This window comes from Macaca mulatta, chromosome 12 (assembly GCF_049350105.2).
Source record: "Macaca mulatta isolate MMU2019108-1 chromosome 12, T2T-MMU8v2.0, whole genome shotgun sequence".
Taxonomy (NCBI): Eukaryota; Metazoa; Chordata; class Mammalia; order Primates; family Cercopithecidae; genus Macaca; species Macaca mulatta.
In genome coordinates, this window is record NC_133417.1 from 123194207 (window position 1) to 123214546 (window position 20340).

Below are 20340 nucleotides of genomic sequence, written 5' to 3' on the forward strand. Positions count from 1 at the left end.
AAAGAGAGACAGAAGGACATGGGAGCTCCCAAAGGCCAAATCCAGGAAGATCAGAGCATCAAAATACATGATGATAGGAATGGCTTAAATGTGTGTATGCTGACAATCAGAAATGCAGTCATCGCCACATAACGACAGTGGTCCCATAAACTTATAATACTGTATTTTTACTGTCCCTTTTCTACATTTAGATAATTTAGATATACAGTTCCCAGCCTACAGGGTTCAGTACAGTGACATGCTGTGCAGGGTTTTAGCCCAGGAGCTACAGGTTATACCATACAGTAGCATAGGTGTGCAGTAGGCTGTACCATCTGGATATATAAAAGTACTCTCTATGATGTTTGCACAATGACAAAATCCCCCAACAACACATTTCTCAGAATGTATCCCCATTGTTAAGTGACTCATGACTGTAACTGAATAAACAAAGTTTGATAAGGCACAAGATATTTACATCATCTCCAAGCACCTCCCCACATCATACTTAGAAATTACAAAGAGGAAGAAAGTAACTTTTCCTGGCTTCCTCCACTTTAATCAAGCGATCAAAGTCAGCATCACTCCAATGGTAATGGGATGATGGAGCCAAGCTCGGAGCAGGGCTACACTGAGAACAGACGCCGCTTCTGCGGTATCCCTGCCAGAAAGCCTCAACCTGAATCTAATCATGAGGAAACATCAGGCCAACCCAAACTAAGGGACAGCCTACACATTAAACGTCCTGGAATCTCCAAAAGTGACAAGGTCATGGAAATCAAGGAAAGGCTGAGGAGCTTTCCAGACTGAAGGCAGCAAAAAGACTTGGCAACCAAAAGTAACGGCAGCTTCTGAACCAGGTTCTGTTGATGCCCACAGGACATCACTGGGACCACTGGCGGGACTTCCCTGGGTCTAGATTGAATGGTAGTAAGGTATCCATGTCAGTTTCCTGATTTTGATAGCGGGGCTGGTCAGGTAAGAGAGTCCTTGTAGAAAAATCAGAAAAGTATTTAAGGGTGGTGGGGCATCATGTCAGCAACTTACTCTCTGAGTTCTGGAGGGGAGAAATGTTCTTTGCACTGTATTTTCAACCTTTCTGAAGTTGGTTAGAAATTCAGAGAGACAAGCAGAGACAGCAGGGGTGGGGGAGCAGAGACAAAAGCCCAGGCTAGAGGTGGGGACTGCTGAGGGTGGGGAGCTGGAGCCCAGCAGTGCCCCCTGGTGGTCATGGAGGCCTCTGCAGGGTAGATCCAACCAGCCACCTCCTGGGTTCTGATATTCAAGAGAGCTGGGTTCTAGGAGCTTCGGCTGGGGTTGGGGTGAGGGTCGGGCAGGGTACTGCCCAGCTCTGGGCCTCACTCTGTCACCCCCATCCCACAAGAAGGGGCAGGTAGGTCCCTTCTATTCACCTGTCTCACCTCCCCTGGTTTCTGTCTCAGGCCTGGACTTGAGGGACTTCCCTTAGATTTCTGCCACAAACATGCCAGGGAGGGGGCCCTGGTCAGTGTCAACTGCAGCAGTCCAGGCCTGGGGTGGGGGGAGGTGCAGAGGGCGGACCTGGGATTCAGTTTAAGTGCTGTCTGGGGGAGGCAGAAAGGAAACCCTAAAGCCAGCTTTCCCGGTCCGACTCTGGCAATCCCCAAGCCTGTCTCTCCCACCCCACTAAGTCAGGCAAAGCCCATTGCTGCTTACCCGGCAAACTTCCCTCCCCATGCCCCATATCCAGCCCTTTTCCCAAAGCCTAGGGATATAGGCCTTCTTCCCAAAGCACAGTTAGGGCAGCAGAGTCTCCCAGAAGACAGCCCTGGCAGCCCAATGACGCCATGAGTGGCATGTGCAGCCTTCCAGACCAGCTTCTCCCAGGGGCCCCAGTTTGCCTGCTCTGCCAGCGCAGCCCCAAGAAATCTGAGTTTACAAAATATTTCGCTCCTGGGGCCTGGAGGGCAGGGACAGGGCTTCAGGTCCATCTCTGCCCTCGCTCAGGCCTCTCTAAGCAGCCACAGGGGATGCCCCAGGACACTCCTGCCCCTCAGCCCTACTGGGTCCTGGCTGTGGCTGAGCGAGCACTGGGGGAGGAGTCTGGAGACCTGCCTTCTAGGCTATGCGACATTGAGAATATCAGTGACCTTTCCTGAGCCTCACAGTCCCCAGATGAAAAATGAGGAGTTTGGACCAGACAGTCTGAGTGTAGAGAGAGGGGAAATGACACAACAGTCCCTTTGGAATGAAGCGACTGAAAGTGATGAGGGCGGGACTTGCGGATGATTCAGAGAGTGGAATGAATGAGGAGACATCACTCCTCCAAGGAGGAGGCTGTGAAGGGTGGAAGCTGTGAAGTCCCTTGCTCTGGTGGGAGCGAGGGAATAGCTCTGCCACCTCCAGGCAAGGGGCCCCAGGCTCTGCTGGCATCCACTTAGTTCCACTGTAAAACAGGGTCACTGAGGTGATCTTGTTAAAACAGTCATCCCATAGGTTTGATGTTCCCAGGATGCTAGAGGAGAAAGTCTAGGGTCGGTTAGCTTCCTATCCTCAAATATATGAAGGAAGAGTCATTGTAAGTAGGCACCAGACGTCATCTGTGAAGTTCAGAAGGCAAAACCAAAACCAGTGGGAAGGCACTGCAAGAAGGCATAATGAGACTCAGTGGGAAAAAAGAACTTAACAATCAGACGCTAAAATATGGGCTAAGAAGAAAAGCGGGGTGCCTGGTACCTATCTAGCCCTCCCCCCGGGTTGTTCTGCAGGTACAGGCAGAGGATGTAAACAAGCCCCATAAAGTGCAAAGTGCTGTTCAAGGGTAATGGCTTGTTATGACAATGATCGTCATTTTTCCTGACAAGTGGCAGACAGCCTCACGGAGCACACCCCGGGGCCCTTCCTTTGCTGGTTCCAAAGGAACCTACCTGGGGAAAACTCAGGGGCAGAAGGAGACACAGCCACAGCTTGGAGCCGCCTGGTCTCTCCACACCCCCACCCCCCAACCCCCACCTCTCTCAAGAGCCAGGGCCCAGAAAAGGGGAAGGCTCCAGCCTGTAAGTCCTTCTTCTCCTCCCTCCAAGCCCAGAGCTCTAGCCCCCACCCTGCGACCAGCCCACCCAGCATCAGAGGGCTTTCGTGGCCCTCGGGGCTTCCTCTCCCTTCCCTCCCTCCATGCAGCCCAGCCTTCCTGCCCGGGCGGCCCAGCCAGAGGGGTGTGGCACATCTGGCTTGGACAGCCTTGGCGAGAGTCCTTGGCCCTGGGGTGGGAAAGTCTGTTTGTTGGTTCCTCCCTGCCCCGTGGGGGCAGAGCAGCAGTGAGGGTTGGGTGGTGATGAAAGGGGGTGATAGACCCCAGGGTTCCCAGCTCCTGAGCTCCTCCTACAAAACTGCCTCAGCGCTACCTTCCACAAGCCTTCCTGTGGCCAAAAAGCCCTGGATGATGTGGGGAGAGGGCTGGAGTCTGCAAGCCAGGGAAGGGGATCACCACACACAGGCCTAGGGCAGACCTGGGAGGTCAACTCCTCTCACATTCGCTCAGCCCACTAGCCATCCACTGCCCCATCCCCCCTCACCCTTAGGCTGGGAGGCCTGGTGGGCATCCAGCATCGTTTAGGTGAGAAAGGCTCAGATCCCCAGTGGGGCTTCAGGCTGGCTTCTGGGAGTCCCATGGGCACCTCAAATTCCAGCTTCCTCCAACCCCATTACACCTTTACACACACACAAGTCCCCCACCCCCATGCCTAGCCATGTTCTTGGCCTGACCATGTTGTTGGTCGCCCCAAGTGGAAAGCTCTGAGTCACTCTCAACTCCTCCCTGCACCTCCCCCACCCCCAACTAACCAGTTGCCAAATCCTGTGAATTTTGCCTCCTAAACACTCATCATCCTGTGCTTTCTAATCCTACTGCCTCTGCCCTATATGAGGCCTTGGCACTTCTCCCCAGGGCTGTTGCAGCAGCCTCCTGGGCCCCGACACCAGGCCGCTCCCACCCATAGCCCCTACACTACACAGCCTCTTAGGATCACAACTACAGCTCTGTAGGGTCTGGCACCTCCACTCACCCCAAATGCTGCCATGTCTTCCCAGGTGTCCGGAATAAACCCTGCCCTCCCTGGAGCCAGCAGGGGAAGAAGTATTGGTCCCTACCCAGCCCACCCTGCCAGTCCCAATCCCCAAGATCCACTTCCTGACTCCCTGCCCTGTGTCCACCCAGGCTGCTCCACACTCCCCAGCCACCCGCAACCCCTCTGCACCTCTGAGCCTCTGCCCAGAATGCCCTTCCTCCCCTCTTTGCTTGTCTAGCTTCTAGACACCTTCAAGGGCCTGATTCAAACTTCATCCCCTCATCAGGGGTCTTCCCAGATACCCCTGGATCCCTGTCAGAATCCATTTCCCCACCCGCTGTCTCCTCATTTTAGTTTGAAAAGTGCAAAAGCTTTGGAAAAGATGAACACGCATGTTCCCTTTCCCTATGATCACACTTAGAAATTCAGCATCAGTACAATCCCATTGTCTAATACAGTCATTCTACTGCCCCAAGAATGTCCATGAGAGCCGGGGCGTTGTTTTCGTTTTCATTTTGGATTCAGGACGCAATCAGGATCCTGAACTGCCTTTAGTGGCTGAGTCTCTCATCCTTTAACCTAGGCACGTTATCCACCTCTCATTTTTCTTTCTGACACTGATGTTTTTAAAGGTTTCAGGGCAGATGTTTTGCAGAATGCCCCTCGATTTGGATTTTGGTCATTTCCTCACGCATCAGTGCAGACTAAGATTCTGGGGAGGAATATGATTACCTCGGTGTCCCCTGCTTTTCCCAGTCGCTCTTTCTTTGAGCCTCACCACAGTACTTGCTGCAGTCTAACGGCCCCTGCACTTGTTACCTGGGCAAGTAGCTTAACTTGCTCTACCTCACTCTACTAATCTGTTCAATGGACCAATGACAGTCACCTCCCATAGGCTGTTGTGAGGATGAAATGAGATTGTGCTGTAAAGTCAGTGGAATGGGGCCTAGCGCATGGTGAGCGCTCAGCAGCAGTGAGCGATTCGCGTTGTATCTTCTGTGTGTGTCAGACTACCCGCCAGGTAGACGTGTCAGACACACATCTGCTCCATGTCCTCCGCATCCAGCACAAGCCTGAAGAATCACATGGGTAAAGCTACTGCCTGGCCTCTGTTTTCTGTAGTGAAATCACACCCCCTTCCCATGGACCTGCCCTCAGAAGAGAGAGAACGTGGGGACCACCCTCGTCACAAGCCAAGACACCAGGTGACCAGGTGCTGTCATCTTCTGGCTGAGGAGATGCTCCTGGACTCCGATCACTGGGAATCGCCAAGGTAAGAAGGAAGGCAGACAGTGACATTTCCCCAGCACTTCCCAGGCCACTGCCCAAGAGCCTTTAACTCCTGACTCAGTTTCCTGAGCAAGATGAGTTCTCTCCATCAGGGTCTTTCTCTTTCTCTCTCTCTCTCTGTCTCTCCTGAGCGAGGTAATTCTCTCCATCAGTGTCTGTCTGTCTCTCTCTCTCTCCTGAGCAAGATGAGTTCTCTCCATCAGTGTCTCTCTCTCTCTCTCTCTCTCTCTCTCTCTCTCTCTCCCCCCTCCTTCTTAATGCAGGTTGCCCACATTTCTGATGCATCAAGCCCATTTTCTGCACTGAAACAAAATTATGTCCTGGCATGGAAGGGTTCAGAGATGGGGCTAGTCTGAGGCCCCATCAGTGGGGCCAGGTGCCCTAGTGAGGGATTGGAATGGACTTCCTCATTTAATCCTCACAATGATGCCCTGCGCTGGAGTGAGGAACCTGCCCAGGGCCCTTCCTGCATGGCCCTGGGCCTTGCTCTGTTGCCAGGGCTGCAGTGGTGTAATCATAGTTCACTGTAGCCTTGACCTCCCGGGCTCGAGTGATCCTTCCACATCAGCCTCCAAGTAGCTGGGACTACCAGCGCACACCACCATGCCTAGCTAGCTTATTTGTTTTTCATACAGACATGGTCTTACTGTGTTGCTCGGGCTGATCTTGAACTTCTAGGCTCAGGCAATCCTCCCTCCTTGGCCTCCCAAAGTGCTGGGATCACAGGTATGACCACTGTGCCTGGCCAGACTCACCTGTAGATCTAGTTTAAAATTCACCTCCCAAGGAGTCTTCCCTGAGACCTCCTCCCCCAGTCCAGGTTAGGTCCCATTTACATCCCCCAGAGGTTCCCTCTTGGTAACACCCATCCTGCTTGCAATCATGTGCCCAATATGTGCAAGCAGCTTGAAGAGAGCAGGCTCTCCATAATAATCCGTGAACAGGGCCGGGCGCGGTGGCTCAAGCCTGTAATCCCAGCACTTTGGGAGGCCGAGACGGGTGAATCACGAGGTCAGGAGATCGAGACCATCCTGGCTAACACGGTGAAACCCCGTCTCTACTAAAAAAAAAAAAATACAAAAAAATTAGCCGGGCGAGGTGGCAGGCGCCTGTAGTCCCAGCTACTCAGGAGGCTGAGGCAGGAGAATGGCGTGAACCCGGGAGGCGGAGCTTGCAGTGAGCCGAGATCGCGCCACTGCACTCCAGCCTGGGAGACAGAGCGAGACTCCGTCTCAAAAAAAAAAAAATAATAATAATAATAATAATAATCCGTGAAAAGGATGGAAAGGTGCATGGGGAGTGTAGTTAGAAAGCCAAATGACAGGATGCTTCCTCCATCACACGACCTCCCCAACACCATGCCCCAACCCTGGGCTGCCCACCACAGTCCTCTTCGCTGATTTAGGGCTCATGCGTCATTCTTAGGGCTTGATTCTCACAGACCCCATATGCCCTGCCCCAAAGCATTCCCAGAATGGAGAACCCTGGCAGAGGATGCAGCAGATGGGGTTGGAGTCTCAACTCTGACTTGCCGGGTAGCCTTGAAAATGTGCCATCCTACAAGAAGCACTAACATTTATTGAGCTCTTATATGTGAGAGACACTTTTCTAAATGCATGTGTGGATTAGCTCATTCAAAACCGAACAACCCTCTAGGTAGGTGGGGAAACTAAAGCACAGAGATGTGAAACTACTTGCCTATGGTCACACAGCTGTCAAGTGACAGGCCCACCCAGGATCCAGCCCAGGCATTGCACTCTCAGCCAGCATGCTACACTTCCTTTCAACAGTGCAGAAAAAAAAGGGCAGTGCTGCTCCCCAATTTTGTGCCTCACACATCACTTTGCAAAACTTTACAAAAGGAGAGTCTTATTTCAGACCCTGGCGATTCTCATGCAGCCCAGCCTACCTCCCAAACCCACAGTCAGGAGGCCCTTACAGGTCAACCAAACGAGAGAGAACAGAGAACGAATTCAGGACCAAAGCGACAGATTGGGGTCTGCATGGCTGGAATTGTGCACAAGGAATCCAGAGCTCATGAGGACCCTTCTGTCGAAAATGTGTGCTTAGCACTGGGCAGGACACCAACTCCAGGAAACAGAATACATTATCATCTGCAGCTGGATGTGGCCTTAGAGAATAGTGTCCAAGTTTCAGCGAGGTCCAGAAAAGTCGAGTAACCAGCTTGAGACCACTCAGCTTGCTCAGGGCAGGGCCAAAGCTGCACTTGACTCCCAGGCCCTGCCTGGTGGCTCTTTCAGCCTCACCCTGAGCCCCTTCCCTGTTCCTGAGCACAGAGCGAGCCCCTCTGGAAGGAAGGGCCTGCACCTCTAACTCCACCGCACAACATCAAAAAGCCTCAATTGCTAGCCATGCAATTATTTTCTAAATAAACCGTACTTGAATATGTAATAGCAAATGGGCTCACTTGATGAGAAAATCAAGTTATGCATAATAAATAGCTCTGCTCCTCAGCTAATAAAGTGATTTTTATTCCTAGGGCTTGTTAAAACTACGCACTCCAGATATATTACTTCTTAGATGACACAGTTGCAGCTTTCCCTCTACAGGAACATGTGAACCAATAGATGCAAGCACTCAGTCTAGGGCACAAGACCTATCTCTGACAGATTCTCCCTGAGGCCACCGACCCAGCCAGTTCCTGGCCTCAGGGTAGCTGGTCAGAGTCCCTGGGCAGTCAGGAGACACAGCCCAAGGAGTAGAGCCCTGTCCCATGACACCCTTCCCAGGGAGATCTTCCCCCAGCATCAGGTCTGGGATACAGAGGATCCCAAGAACCAGGCAGGAGACTGTGGAGTGGGAAAGGGGCCAGCATTTGCTGTATGCACCTACTGTATGCCTACATACCTGATCTTTTGACATCTATTGTCTCTTTCCCCACCCTAGTCATACAAGGAATATATTATTCTCCCCACTTTACAGATCAGAAAACTGAAGCTCATGAAGGGAACTGTTTTACCAAGCCTGCCCACACCAAATGATGGAAATAGGGTTTGAGCCTAGTCCTGTCTGGTGTCAGGACTGCTTCCTCTGTCCAGTTCCTACTGCCCCAGTCTCTGGCCCACCCTGGCCATGGGCATCACAGCCAGCCAAGAAAGAATGGGGACCAGGAGAGGAGAGGAAAAGGAGGCAGGGGAGGGACAGAAGCTTTTCTAGTCAAAGACACTCAAGGCTGGGCGTGGTGGCTCATGCCTATAATCCCAGCACTTTGGGAGGCTGAGACGGGTGGATCACTTGAGGTCGGGAGTTCGAGACCAGCCTGGCCAACATGATGAAACCTCATCTCTACTAAAAATATAAAAATTAGCTGGGCATAGTGGCGCACACCTGTAGTCCCAGGTACTCGGGAGACTGAGGCAAAAGAATTGCTTGAATCCAGGAGGTGGAGGTTATAGTGAGCCAAGATCATGCCACTGCACTCCAGCCTGAGCAACAGAGCAAGACTCCATCTCAATTTTTAAAAATGAATAAATAACAATAAAGACACTCAAGGAGACCTACAGCTGCCTTGGTCCCCAGACTTCCCCCTACTCTCAGGGAGGGTATAACACCCGTAGAGCACTCTACCTGCCAGGCACTGCCCTGGGGAATAGGATACAAAATCTCATCCCTACCTCTCTGCACCCCGTTTGTCTAAAATCCTCATTTCACCCATGGGGAAGCAGAGGCTCACTGGGATGAGGCACTTTTCCCAATATCAGTCAGCTGAAGGGGGCTATAGAGCCCTCTCTCCATTCATAGCAGCTCATCACCCCTGGACTACCTGCCATCCTTCTTGTGTCACCCCTGGACGTCTACCTGCCATCCTTCTTGTATCATCCCTGGACGTCTACCTGCCATCCTTCTTGTGTCACCCCTGGACGTCTACCTGCCATCCTTCTTGTGTCACCCCTGGATGTCTACCTGCCGTCCTTCTTGTGTCACCCCTGGACGCCTACCTGCCCTCCTTCTTGTGTCACCCCTGGACGTCTACCTGCCCTCCTTCTTGTGTCACCCCTGGACGTCTACCTGCCGTCCTTCTTGTGTCACCCCTGGACGTCTACCTGTCGTCCTTCTTGTGTCACCCCGGATGTCTACCTGCCGTCCTTCTTGTGTCACCCCTGGACGTCTACCTGCCATCCTTCTTGCTGCAGATCTCCCTCCTGCCTACCTCTGTCCTCAGCACAGAGACGAACCTGGCCAAGGCTCCCATTTTCCAGATGTCAACACCAGCCCAGTAAACCACAAATGCATCCTGTGTGCAGGCCTCCGCAGTCACTCTCAATCTATTAATCCAACCCATCCCAGCACCCTGGCCCAACATGCCACCCAAACCTCCTCATTCCAGGCCCCCTCCACAACCCTTTCTTTCTTTGCCCAGAGGATACCTGGCTGCCCAAGTTTGTGTTCCCACAACTGACCCCAGCATGGGCTTGCCTGGGCCAAGAGGGCCCTCCCAAGGAGTGGCCAGAACAAGGAAAGGGACAGGAAAGGCCACATCTGGATCACAGTCCTGAAGCCCCCTCCCCCAAACCAGTCATCACTCTCTCAGAGCCCAACAGTAACCTCAGCCAGGGACGACTTCCTCGCCCTCCTGACCCCATGCATGCCTTTGCCTAGCCAAGACAGTCCCACAGGAGCCCCTTTGAGGAAGGGGTCCTCTCCTCCTCTGACCCCCAGCCCTTCTGCAGCAGGCAGCCCTCTCCCATCCCCCTTTTCCCAGAAGCCTCAGCCTAGGTCTGGCCTTAAGACTTTTAACCTTCACCACATGGCCCCAGGCCTCTCTGCTGGCCCCCCAGGCATCCCCATCCTGGGACCCACCTTCTTGAACCTGGGGCCAAGAAAGAAAGGGGGAAGAGCAGGCCATGGCTCCCTTCTCCGGGATGGGGAAGTCTTGGTAGCAGGGGAGAGCTATGGAGGAAGGGATGGCAGTGGGTGGAAGCTGAAACTGGGTGTAGAAGGAATAAAGGGGATGGAATCTGAGAATTCTCCCCCAGTCCAGCTCTTCCAGACTTAATATTCAGGGCTACTATTCTCTGCTCCCCAGCCCCACCACTGCCTCCTCCTCAAGCTCTTGGGCTCAGCAAGTGAGTGGGGGGCGGTGAAGAATTTTCGCCCCATTATGGGATGTGAGTTAGGGGGAAAGGCTCTAAAGAGAAGCAAACTTCTCCATGGCTTCCTTCCACTTACAGCTCTGGGACTCCACTGGGGGGCGGGGAGGTGGGACAGGGGATGTACTGACCCGGGTCCCTGGGCCTGGGCCCTGTTGGTGGGGAAAGTCTTCCGGCTGAGGGTTGCTCAAGTCAGTCTGTCCTTCTGTAGGTCAGAGACAGAAAGGCCCCTCCTTCAAGACTGACACCCCCCACCCCAGGCTCTCAGCGAAAGGATAAGGTGGCAGGGGCCGCTGGGGGACGGGAGGCTTAAGGAAGAGTAATGTCGTAGCTAAAGCAGCCAGACCTACCCAGAGCATGCAGGACAGACAGATCCACGTCATCTTTGCCGGGTCCCGTCCCTGGGGCACGCCCAGGGCCTGCGAAGAGCCCCTGAAGCTAGAGTCCCCGCGGCGCTGGTAGAAGGGCTCTCTGAGTCCGCTGCTGCTCCAGCTCCGCCAGCATCTGCTGGGCCTCTCGCCCTGCTGCCTCCAGCTCACCCTCCCTCCTCCTCCTCCTCCTCTCCCCCACTCCACCCCCTCGTCCCAGCCTCCTCTCTCCTCCCTCCTCCCAGGCTCCACCGGTGGCCTTGAGGGTCAGGAGCCCTGCTTTGCAGGGGCGTAAAGGGGACAGGGAAAAGAGACAGCTACCAGAGGCAGGGCCCCCCTAAGCCGCGCCCCCACCCCGGGACACAAAACCCCTGTGTGCCACTAAGGCTCCTCCGTCTTCTGATCTGGTGCTGGTGGGCCTAGAGTCCTCCCTCCTCACTGCAGACCCCCACCCCCAGCAAACCAGCCTGGGGGTCTTCACTCCTGGAACCCTCCGGACCACTGATGGATGAACAGGCAGCTCCAGGCCCGCACAGCCGGCACATTCAGGGTGCCTTGGCCCCTCCCCCTCTCCAAGTACCCGTGCCTGCCTTCCTGGCCTCCTCGGAACACACATGCATTTGCACACACAGACTGGGACAGACTCTGGTGCCCACGCGCCAAGCTCAGAGCCCAGGACAGGCCTTAACACAGAAGAAATCAGGCCTGAGACTGGGGAAGAATGGCCCTGGCCCCAGGCTGTGAGTTTCATTCCAATTTTTTTCCTATTTCTTTTTTTTTCCCCCTTCTTTCTTTCTTTCCTCCAAACATCTGTCCCAGCCCTTCCTGCCTTTCTGAAAGGGAACCCCGCTCCAGGCTCCCGCGAGAGTATGTTTTTCTTGACTGTACCCAGGGCCAACATTTGGTTTGCATTTCCCCACTTCCTTCCCCTCCTCCCCTCTCCCCCTCCTTGGGCCCAGTTCTCCCCTCCCACCATTCCACAGGCCTCCTTCTTCCCCACAGCGTCCCCTGCCCACCAGCCCTCCCCTCCCCTCGCCCCCACCTCTGCCCAGGGACAATTGTTGGGGTCTAGAGGGTGGAAAGGAGGCTGGGTCAGAACCCAAAAGTATTCCCAGGGAGCACTAAGGGGGAATCCAGCAAAGTCTGCCCCAGGCCCTCATTGTCTGGAACCACCACGTTCCCCTCCAAAAACACCCTTCGTCTTTGAGCTCTGGCCTTGGCTGGACCAACTGTGGGTGGGTGGGGGCCAATGAATCACCCGTTCTGCTCTTTGGAGCTGTCCAGGAGAAGGAGGGAGGGCTCAGTCCCACACCCTCCTGTGGACACACACACACACAAGGACGTAGTCCAACTCACGTCAACACACAAGAGCCCGCCCAGGGTAGGCACTAGGAGACCTCGTTCCTAGACTGAGTCACTTAGCAAGAAAAATCCTCTTGCCTGGCCTCCTATGTACACTGTGCTATACATGCACCAGGGCCACATGCACAAAGGGTTACAGATCCCCTGCCTCCCTCCCCCACTCACCCAAGACCACGCCATGCCGCTCTCCGTCAGCACCACATACCGTGCAACCACCGGCCTCCGCCTTCACGGGACCTGCCCAGCCACTTGTGCAGACTCCCAGCCCAGGGACCACCCAAGACATCTACCTGGGAAACCCCAGAATGAAGGGGAAACACTGACTCTTCATCTGAAAAAAGACTGCTGTATTCGGATACACAGGTTGTCCACGGCACCAGGAACTAACCATCTATTGTTTGGTGGTTCTGAGATGTCAGGGGAGGACACTGAAGTGAAGTGCCAATTTCCCATCCTTCCTAAAGCCGGTACCTGAGTGAAGAGTCTTTGTTCTGTTAAAGGAGTCAGGGTCTCCTCTGCATACTTCTCCAAGTCCTTCAGAGCTCTAGGGCTGGGAAAGATCCTGCCTCTAGCATCTTTTCCCTGCCAGGATCACAATGATCCTCTGGACTCCCTACCCCAAGCCTACTGGGGCTTCACCGACATTTTATGTCACTGAAATGAACCAACACTGAAACGAACCACTGTTCCACAGTGGGTTGGGCCTGCAGTCACGGCTGGGGATGTCCATAGACAAACCTCCGCAAACCCTCCCATCTCCCCTGGCTAGAGCACCAGGCAAGCAAAGGGGAGTGATCTTCAGGAGGCCCTTCACTGCTGGCGTCACTGAAGACGCCTACAGGCAGCTTTCTCTGGAGTTCTGAGAAATCACCTTGGAGCTTCCCAGAAATACTGGAAAACCAGACCAAAGACCAAGTCACAGCGACACCAACTTGTCTGGCCTCCCACGCAGCCCAAGGAGGCCCTGCTGCCTCCCTAGGCTCCTCAGCTAGGACCGAGAATGGAAGTGGGGGACCCTAGTGCTGGGGGTTCCCTTGGAGAAACCCTCCCTCCAGAATACCCCCATCCCCCTTCTCCAAGCCTATGGGGTCTCTCCTGTATAGTAATTACTCATCATCAGGAAGTCCTTCCTGCTAATTAACCACCATTCTCCCTGTTGAATGTTGACTCTGCCAACTGAGGTGTCTCCAACTGTGTGTAATGACCCTGTTCCAGGCTTGTCAGCCTTTGTTCCTCCTTCACAGCCTGGTGTCTACACCCCCACCCACACATGGGCAAGGACATGTCCTGTGTTTTGTATCCCCAGAGCCTGGCATACAGTAGGCACCAGACATGGTTGAAGAATGACTCAATCACCCAATCAATTAGTCAATGGGTCCTCACATATTTTCCTCCTGTAAGTATTCACTGCTTCCTTCCCAAACCTTCCTTCTCTTCCCCTCAAAAGGGCCTCAGGCAGCCCTGCCTGTACACCTTCGCCCACGCTTTCAGTGCCACCCTATCTGCAGCCACCTCTGCCTGCTGCCAATGCCCCGCTGCCAAGCTCTAGCCAGTTGCAGACTCTCCACAGGCCCGGATGGTTTCGTTCATCCTGGGATCCCCACCCTGTGCCCAGACCCCTGTCTCACACAGCAGACATGGAGTACACACTGGAGGACTGGCCAGGGCTCTACACTGGCATCCAGAAGCCTCTGAACCCAGCCCCAACCCTGCGTCATCCCCACCATTCCTGCCTTCCCGCTGCATGCAGAGACCTCCCTCCACTCCTCCCTCCAGCCCCCTGCTCAGCAGCCAGCTGAAGAAACAGAGTCAGGTCTGTGGGCTCTGGTGCTGGCCCTGGGCCTGGAGGAGGGTGGAGCCAAGGCAGAAGGAAGGGTGAGTGTGGGCAGGAATGAGCTAATGGTCTTAGAGCCTGAGCCTGGCAGGCCCCTCCCTGGGCCTCAGTTTCCTTTACCTGCAGAATAACCAGGCTGATGGCCTCCAAGTTCCCTTCCAGCTCCTCCTTCTGTGATGCCACGAGTTTCCCAGGCCAAGGCCCCATCCCCATCCAATTCAGTCTTCCTTTCCTTTGACTCTTGTCCATCAAAACATTCTTATGTCCACCCCTCTCCTACCAGGGCATTAAGCCTTTCCTTTGTCACCACTGGTCACAGCATCTGAAGGTCACAGAGCATTTTAGAGCTGTAAAGGCCTTCAAGCTCAGCTGCCCAGGGGTCACAGTAACAGCCATTGGGGGTCACCTAGAAGTTCAATGAGGGGAGCGGGCAAGGGGTCACAAGGACCTGCTGAGGGCAGGCCCCTGCTGAGGGGGACACCCATTCCTTGGTTCCCCACTACAGCATGCAGCAACACAAGCCCACATCTCCACATCTTCTGATCTGCCATAGAACCCCCATCTCCATATTTTATATAAAATATTTTTACAAAATTGAAAAAATACAAATTTGAAAGTGTTGGCTTAAAAAAAACCACTCTGAAGGCCCAAACCAATGAGTTTGCCAGGAAGGTTAGTCTCAGGGCACCTCTAGCCTTATCCAGCCCCCTTGCTTAACAGACAGTCACACTGCATCAAAAGAGGTGGTGTGACTCATCAGAGGTCACAGAGCCCATAAAAAGCAGAGATTCAGTCTCTCGGCTCCCAGACCCCAGATTTTGTCCCTAAACCCTGCAGCCTGCCGCCTCTCACACTGGGGCCACTCACACTGCAGCCTTCCTCCCAGACCGTCCTGAGGGGCTCATGTCCAACAGGTAGGTGCAGAGCTGGCAACGGGGTTCTCCACCAGTGTCCAGGTATAGATCCCAACAGCACGAGACCCAGGAATCTGCACCGAAGCACTCAGCTCCTGGACCTCCACCCTCTCACCCCCTCAGAATCTGATACTCTTCCCCCTTCCCCAGGCAAGATTAATACCAATTAACTAGGCACTTGGCTTGCTGCATCATCTTGAAGGCTCCTACTAACCCTCGTTTTATAAGTGCAGAAACTGAGTCATATAGAGGTTCAGCAACTGGCTCAGAGTCACACAGCTAGTATGATGTGTGAAAATGGAGCTCAGGGCATCTGATTCCACATCTCCCATGGATGGAGAATTTTCTTACAGCTATATGGTCACCCCAGGACTAGGGGCTCTGCTTCCATGTTGTGGTGACGTATTGACTGTTCTCTCCACTCACCTAAGGGCTGATGCTGAGGCTCCAGGGAGGGGTTCAGCCAGGTCTTGCTTGGCAGGAAAGAGTGGGGAGCCAAGGATAGTGCTACAACGTGGGTCAAGATGAGACCAACTGGCTCCCTAGTGGCTTCAGAAGAGTCAACAAGGAGAGATCTGGGTGCAGGCAGGGTCTGTCCCTTGAGGCTCCGAGAGCCTCCCTTAGGTAAGCCATGCTGCCTCACCCATACACCTCAGCCTCTGAGTCCTGGGTGCCCCGACCTCTAGCAGAGGGCTCGTAAGTGGGAGCTCAAGTCCTATCCATGCCCCACCCACAAAACCCTGGCATGAGATTCATCAGCCCAGAGCATGGGGCACTACATTCTAATGCCCACCAAGGCACCACATGGGCCAGGGGAGGCCCTGCCCCCAGCCTCCACATCCAGCACTCCTCTAGTACCAGATTGAGGTCACTCTCTTTCACTGCAGAAATGTGGGTGCTCTCTGAGAGAGGAGGCAGAGCTCCAACCAGGCCCTGCATGAGCCTCAGTATCCCCAGCTGACACGAGAAGGAGCCTCACTCACACCCCTTCCCCATCACGCTGGGTGGGGACCGTGTCTGGGCCCAATCCCAACAGTGCTTAATAAGATCCTTCCCAGAGCTCTACTCCGCAATCTTGATCTCTTCCCCAGCTCTAATTTCCTGCCTGACTCAGGCCTCTCAAAGGCTGGAGGGAGGCAGCTGCAGCTGTTCATCCACCCTCCCACCCCCAGCCGCCAGCTCAAATCCTGGCCCAGAAGGAAAAGGAGAACGGAGTGAAGTGGTTCCATCATCCTCTACCTCTGCAAATGGGGAGGGGGTGTTGCTAAGCAGTCTGGGGTCCAACTGACCTGATCCTGGCCGGCCATTTCCCACTTCAGGCTCCTTTTCTCAAATCTAGAAATCCAGACTTCATGGCATCTGAACTCAGAACCCAGTGGAATGTGGACAGGGCTCCAGCCCTGTGATCTGCAGCTGCAGGGCCTGCCTCTCAGCCAATCCCTGAGGACAATGCATTTTGCTGGAAGATTTCAAAGCATACCTTGGGTAACTGGAACGGAAGCCTGCTGGCACCTTTCCCCACTGCGGAACAGCAGAAAGGGAAACTGAGGCTCAGAGGTAACACCTGGGAGAAGGAGTTAAAAGTCCAAGCTCCTAATGAAGCAGAAGGAGCCTGTGGATGGCAAGCATGGATACTGGGAGAAATCTCTCCATCCCTACATACTCTGGCCTGCCTAATGGTCTGCAAGATCTCTGCTGGAAGCAGACAATAACAATGATAATATCCCTGTTTTTTATCAAACACCTGTTATGGAGTAGGCACAGTTAAACACTTTAAGTGCATTACCTTATTTAATCCTCACAACACTCCAACAATGTAGATATTTTCATTATCCCCATTTCACAGATGAGAAAACCAAGATACAGGCAGATCCTGTAACCAGCCCAAGGTCTACAGCTGGTAAAGCCAGAATTCAAACCCAGGTGGCTGGCTCCATAGCTGGGAGTCTTAACCAGAATGGAGGACTTTCCCCTCCCCTGTGACAGGGGACCGTCCCTGTCCCAAGAGAGTGGGTCAGAAAGCCAGGACTTCCAGTCCCTGGAATCCTTCCCCTCATTAGAGGGTCCTGGGGTCCTGGGGGCTCTAGGTTATGATCTTGGGGTTCTCCTGGTCCTCCAGGGAGACTTTAAAGTTACGCACAGTTTTTCCAATTCCCTACTTTGTAGCTATGCCCCCACCTCCACCTCCACCCTCAGGTCTATACTCCCCCCACCCACACACATACACACGTTACACACCTGCTGAAGGCAACGTCAAGCATCTTCTCTGAGAATCCCAGGGAGACCGATATTCAACCAGGACACGCCCACCCACAGCACTGCACGTTCCCCAGACCCCTGCTCCTGCCCCCAACCCAGCTGCTGCTCCCTCCCTGGCGCCCCAGCCCCCATCCTCTCCCTGCCCAGTTCCCTGGTCCCTCCATCCTCCTGGATAAGTGGGAAATCCCTCCTGCTGTTCCCCAGCCGCCCCATTCCCGTGTCCATTTGACTTCCTTACCTCGCTGCCTTAACTCGGCGGCTTCTAGGGATTGGGGAGCAGGTGGCATTTCCAGGAACCCACCTTCTCTTCCCATGGAAATTTGAGAGGGATGCTTAAAACCCCAGGAACTTTACTCTGTATCCCCAAATCCGCCGCCCTCCCACAGACTCTGGTGCTATCCTTCAGACTTCTGATCCAAGCCCAAGACACTCAGGGGTGTGCGCTGGGGGAGGGGCAGCAACTCTCCTTCCTGGATCCCAGCAGTCTGGGTGGCGACTCCCCCGGAGTCCCAAACTCTGCTGAGAGCCAGGCTGACGACGGCCAAGACGGAGGGTCCCTGAGAGTGGAGGGTAGTAAGTCAGATCGAATGCCGAGGAAACTGCGGGAGGGAAGCGGCTGGGAGGGAGGGGGCGGGGGTCCGAAGGGGCCAGGTGTTGCCGAGACCTTTTACCTGGCTGCGGAGGCAGAAGCGCAGGGGCAAGAGGCACGAGAAGAGGTACTTGCCCCAACGGATCACGCAGGAGAAGCACCAACTCAGCCGAGTCATGCTGACCCCTGGAGTGGGCGCCTGGGGCGCGAGGGTCGGGAGAGGTGGACCCGCCGCTCCTGGCGCAGAGTTCCGGGGTTGGGGCGGGCTAGGAAGGCGGGTGCCCTGCCCTACCCTGTCCCCGGTCTCCCGGAGTCTCAGCCCCGGAGGAGCAGCCGGTGTCCTGCCCCCTCTAGCGGGAGACGCGGGGCGGGAGGCCCGCGGCGCGGCCCGGACTGGGCTCCATCTCCGGGGAACCCCCACGGGGTGCGGGCGGCAGGGGGCTTGCACCCTCTGAGACTCTTCCTCCGCGTCTTTCTCCTCCCCTGGCGGCGTGACAGCCTCCGCCTCCTGCTTCCCGGGCGCGCTGCGGGGAGGGTGCCGGCACCCCGGCAACTTCTGAGGTTCGGGGAGCCGCGTGGGGGAGGCCAGAGGGGACCCGGCAGAGGCGGCGCCCGGCGCCGGGCGTCCACCTGCGAGGAAGGAGCGGCAGCCGTGGGAGCCGAGGCGGCGGCGGCAGCATTGTGCTCCTGGCTGCAGTGAGGGTGTGAGCCTGCGTGTGTGAGTGAGTGTGGATTCCCTCCAGAGCCCACTCCAATTCCCATATTGCTCCCCAGGGCATAATGTAATTAACTTAAACGGAGGCCTGCGGCTTCCATGACCCAAGTAGACACATCCCTGTGCCAGGCGTGCACGTGGGGATTCTGTGCACAGTCTGGACCAGCTGTCCAGTCCCACCTCCAACCTCTGACCCTGGCCACACACTCCGACTCCTCAGCCAGGATCTCTCTCTAGCCAACTCAGTGTGAGGGCGCTCAGACGTTCAGCACATCCAAAGGGCCCCTACAGGTTGGAAGGGACCCTGCCTGGGAGAGAGGAGAGCTGGACCAGCACTCTAGGACTGGAGCTGCACCTGCCTGCTCTGGGTTCAGGGCCTCAATTTCCCATCTTCTCCCTTCTGCCTGCCCTCTGCTACCTCTGCTGTGCTCAGCTGAACAGAGGATGGGGGCCTCTCGGGAATATTGTGTGAGGTCATCCTATTAGGACCCTAGAACTAGGGAGAGGGAAGGAAAAAGAGGGGAGGCGGAGGTCCTGGACTCTGGAGAGAGATGGGGAGAGACACAGAGACAGGGAGACAAAGGCAGAGAGAGGCAGGCGGAGACCCACAGACAGACTGCAGAGAGCTGGAGGGGCACCCATGAGTGTTGCTCGGGGTTCTGTGACTGCAGAGAAAGTGGGAGGGCAGGCAGCCGGCCAAGCCGGGAGAGAATGGGGCGGAGGAGCTGCCAGGGGGCCTCTTCCGCAGCAAGCGCCACTGGAGCCCAGCCAGACCCCTCCCCCATCCCCCTGGGGCTGGGCTGCCCTAGCACCATCTCAGGGCCATTTTTCCAGATGATGCTGCCTCCCTGTCCCCTTCCTCTCCTGCACCAGCCAGGGTCCCTTTCCCACTGTGTGAGCAGAAGACCTGAAAGTTTCTCAGCTAGCTCACCCCTGCCCCCAAGCTCTCCTCCGCCTGCCCCCCACCACAGACTCCTCAGGCCCTGCCCGTCCCCATTGCAGCTCCCCACCTCGAGACAAGGCAGGGGGGTCCAGCATTTGGGGGAGACTAGCAGGACCCCAGGGAGGGAGAAGGAAGAGGTTCCTGCTGGTGAGTAGATGGAGAGGGGGGAAAGAGAGACATTAGGAGCCCTCATCCCCTAACAAGCCCTCCAGCAAGGGGGATCACCAACCGCCACACATGCTCTGGATAAAAGCTGGAGGGGGCGTCAGGGAGGTAGGAGGAGAGGTAATGAGATCCCCACACTAAAGTGAGCCCATCGCCAACAGGCTGGGCCTTTGTTCATGCCCACAGTCACCAGGGAAGCCCTAGCACTGCTGAGTCCTGTTCCAAGTCTGACAGGGGGCCTTCCTCCTCTTCCAGGGGCCTTCCATCTCCATAGCTTCCCTACCCCATCTCAGAGGAAATAGATAAGGGGAAATAGATAAGACATGAGACAGAAGGAAATGGGGTTTAATCCATCGCAAGTAGAATGAAGTTTCATCCAAAGGAATCACTTGTGGAATTTCTAAAATAGGAGGAAGTTATTCAGACAAGATTGGCTAAAGTGCGACCCTGCCTAGATTAAGAGAGGAGGACAAGGTGACTTTTTCTTAAGAAAATTATCAAAACCTTCTCAGCACTTGGGCATGAGAGACACTCAACAAACAGAAGGAAAGAAGAGTGAGCCAGTAGAAAGGGAAGGAAGCGATGACAGCATCCAAGGCTTCCCCGCCTGAAGCCAATGATGAACTGAGCTCAGCAGGGCAGAGTCCATTTCCAGCCACTGCCCAGCAGGAGGTGCCTCAAGCCAAGGACGCTCCAAAGAGAGAGGAGAGAGTCCAAGGTTTACAGGGACCTGAAGCCAGGCCTGCCACTGCCTGGAGGGTATCC

At 55.0% G+C, this 20340-nt stretch overlaps 1 protein-coding gene across 6 annotated transcripts in view; it reads right to left on the reverse strand.

Annotated features, from left to right (window-relative positions):
- TNS1 (tensin 1) overlaps positions 1-17945 on the reverse strand; it is a 213511-nt gene extending 195566 nt beyond the window's left edge. For 5 of the 6 annotated variants that reach the window (XM_077957541.1, XM_077957540.1, XM_077957539.1 and 2 more), the window contains exon 1: positions 10777-11329. In XM_077957541.1, coding sequence (XP_077813667.1) covers positions 10777-10809 — 33 coding nt within the window. In that variant the 5' untranslated portion in view covers positions 10810-11329. Of the gene's footprint in view, positions 1-10776; positions 11330-17834 lie in introns of those variants that run through there. The other variant, XM_028831100.2, reaches the window with a different exon arrangement.
- Between the last annotated feature and the right edge of the window lie 2395 nt (positions 17946-20340).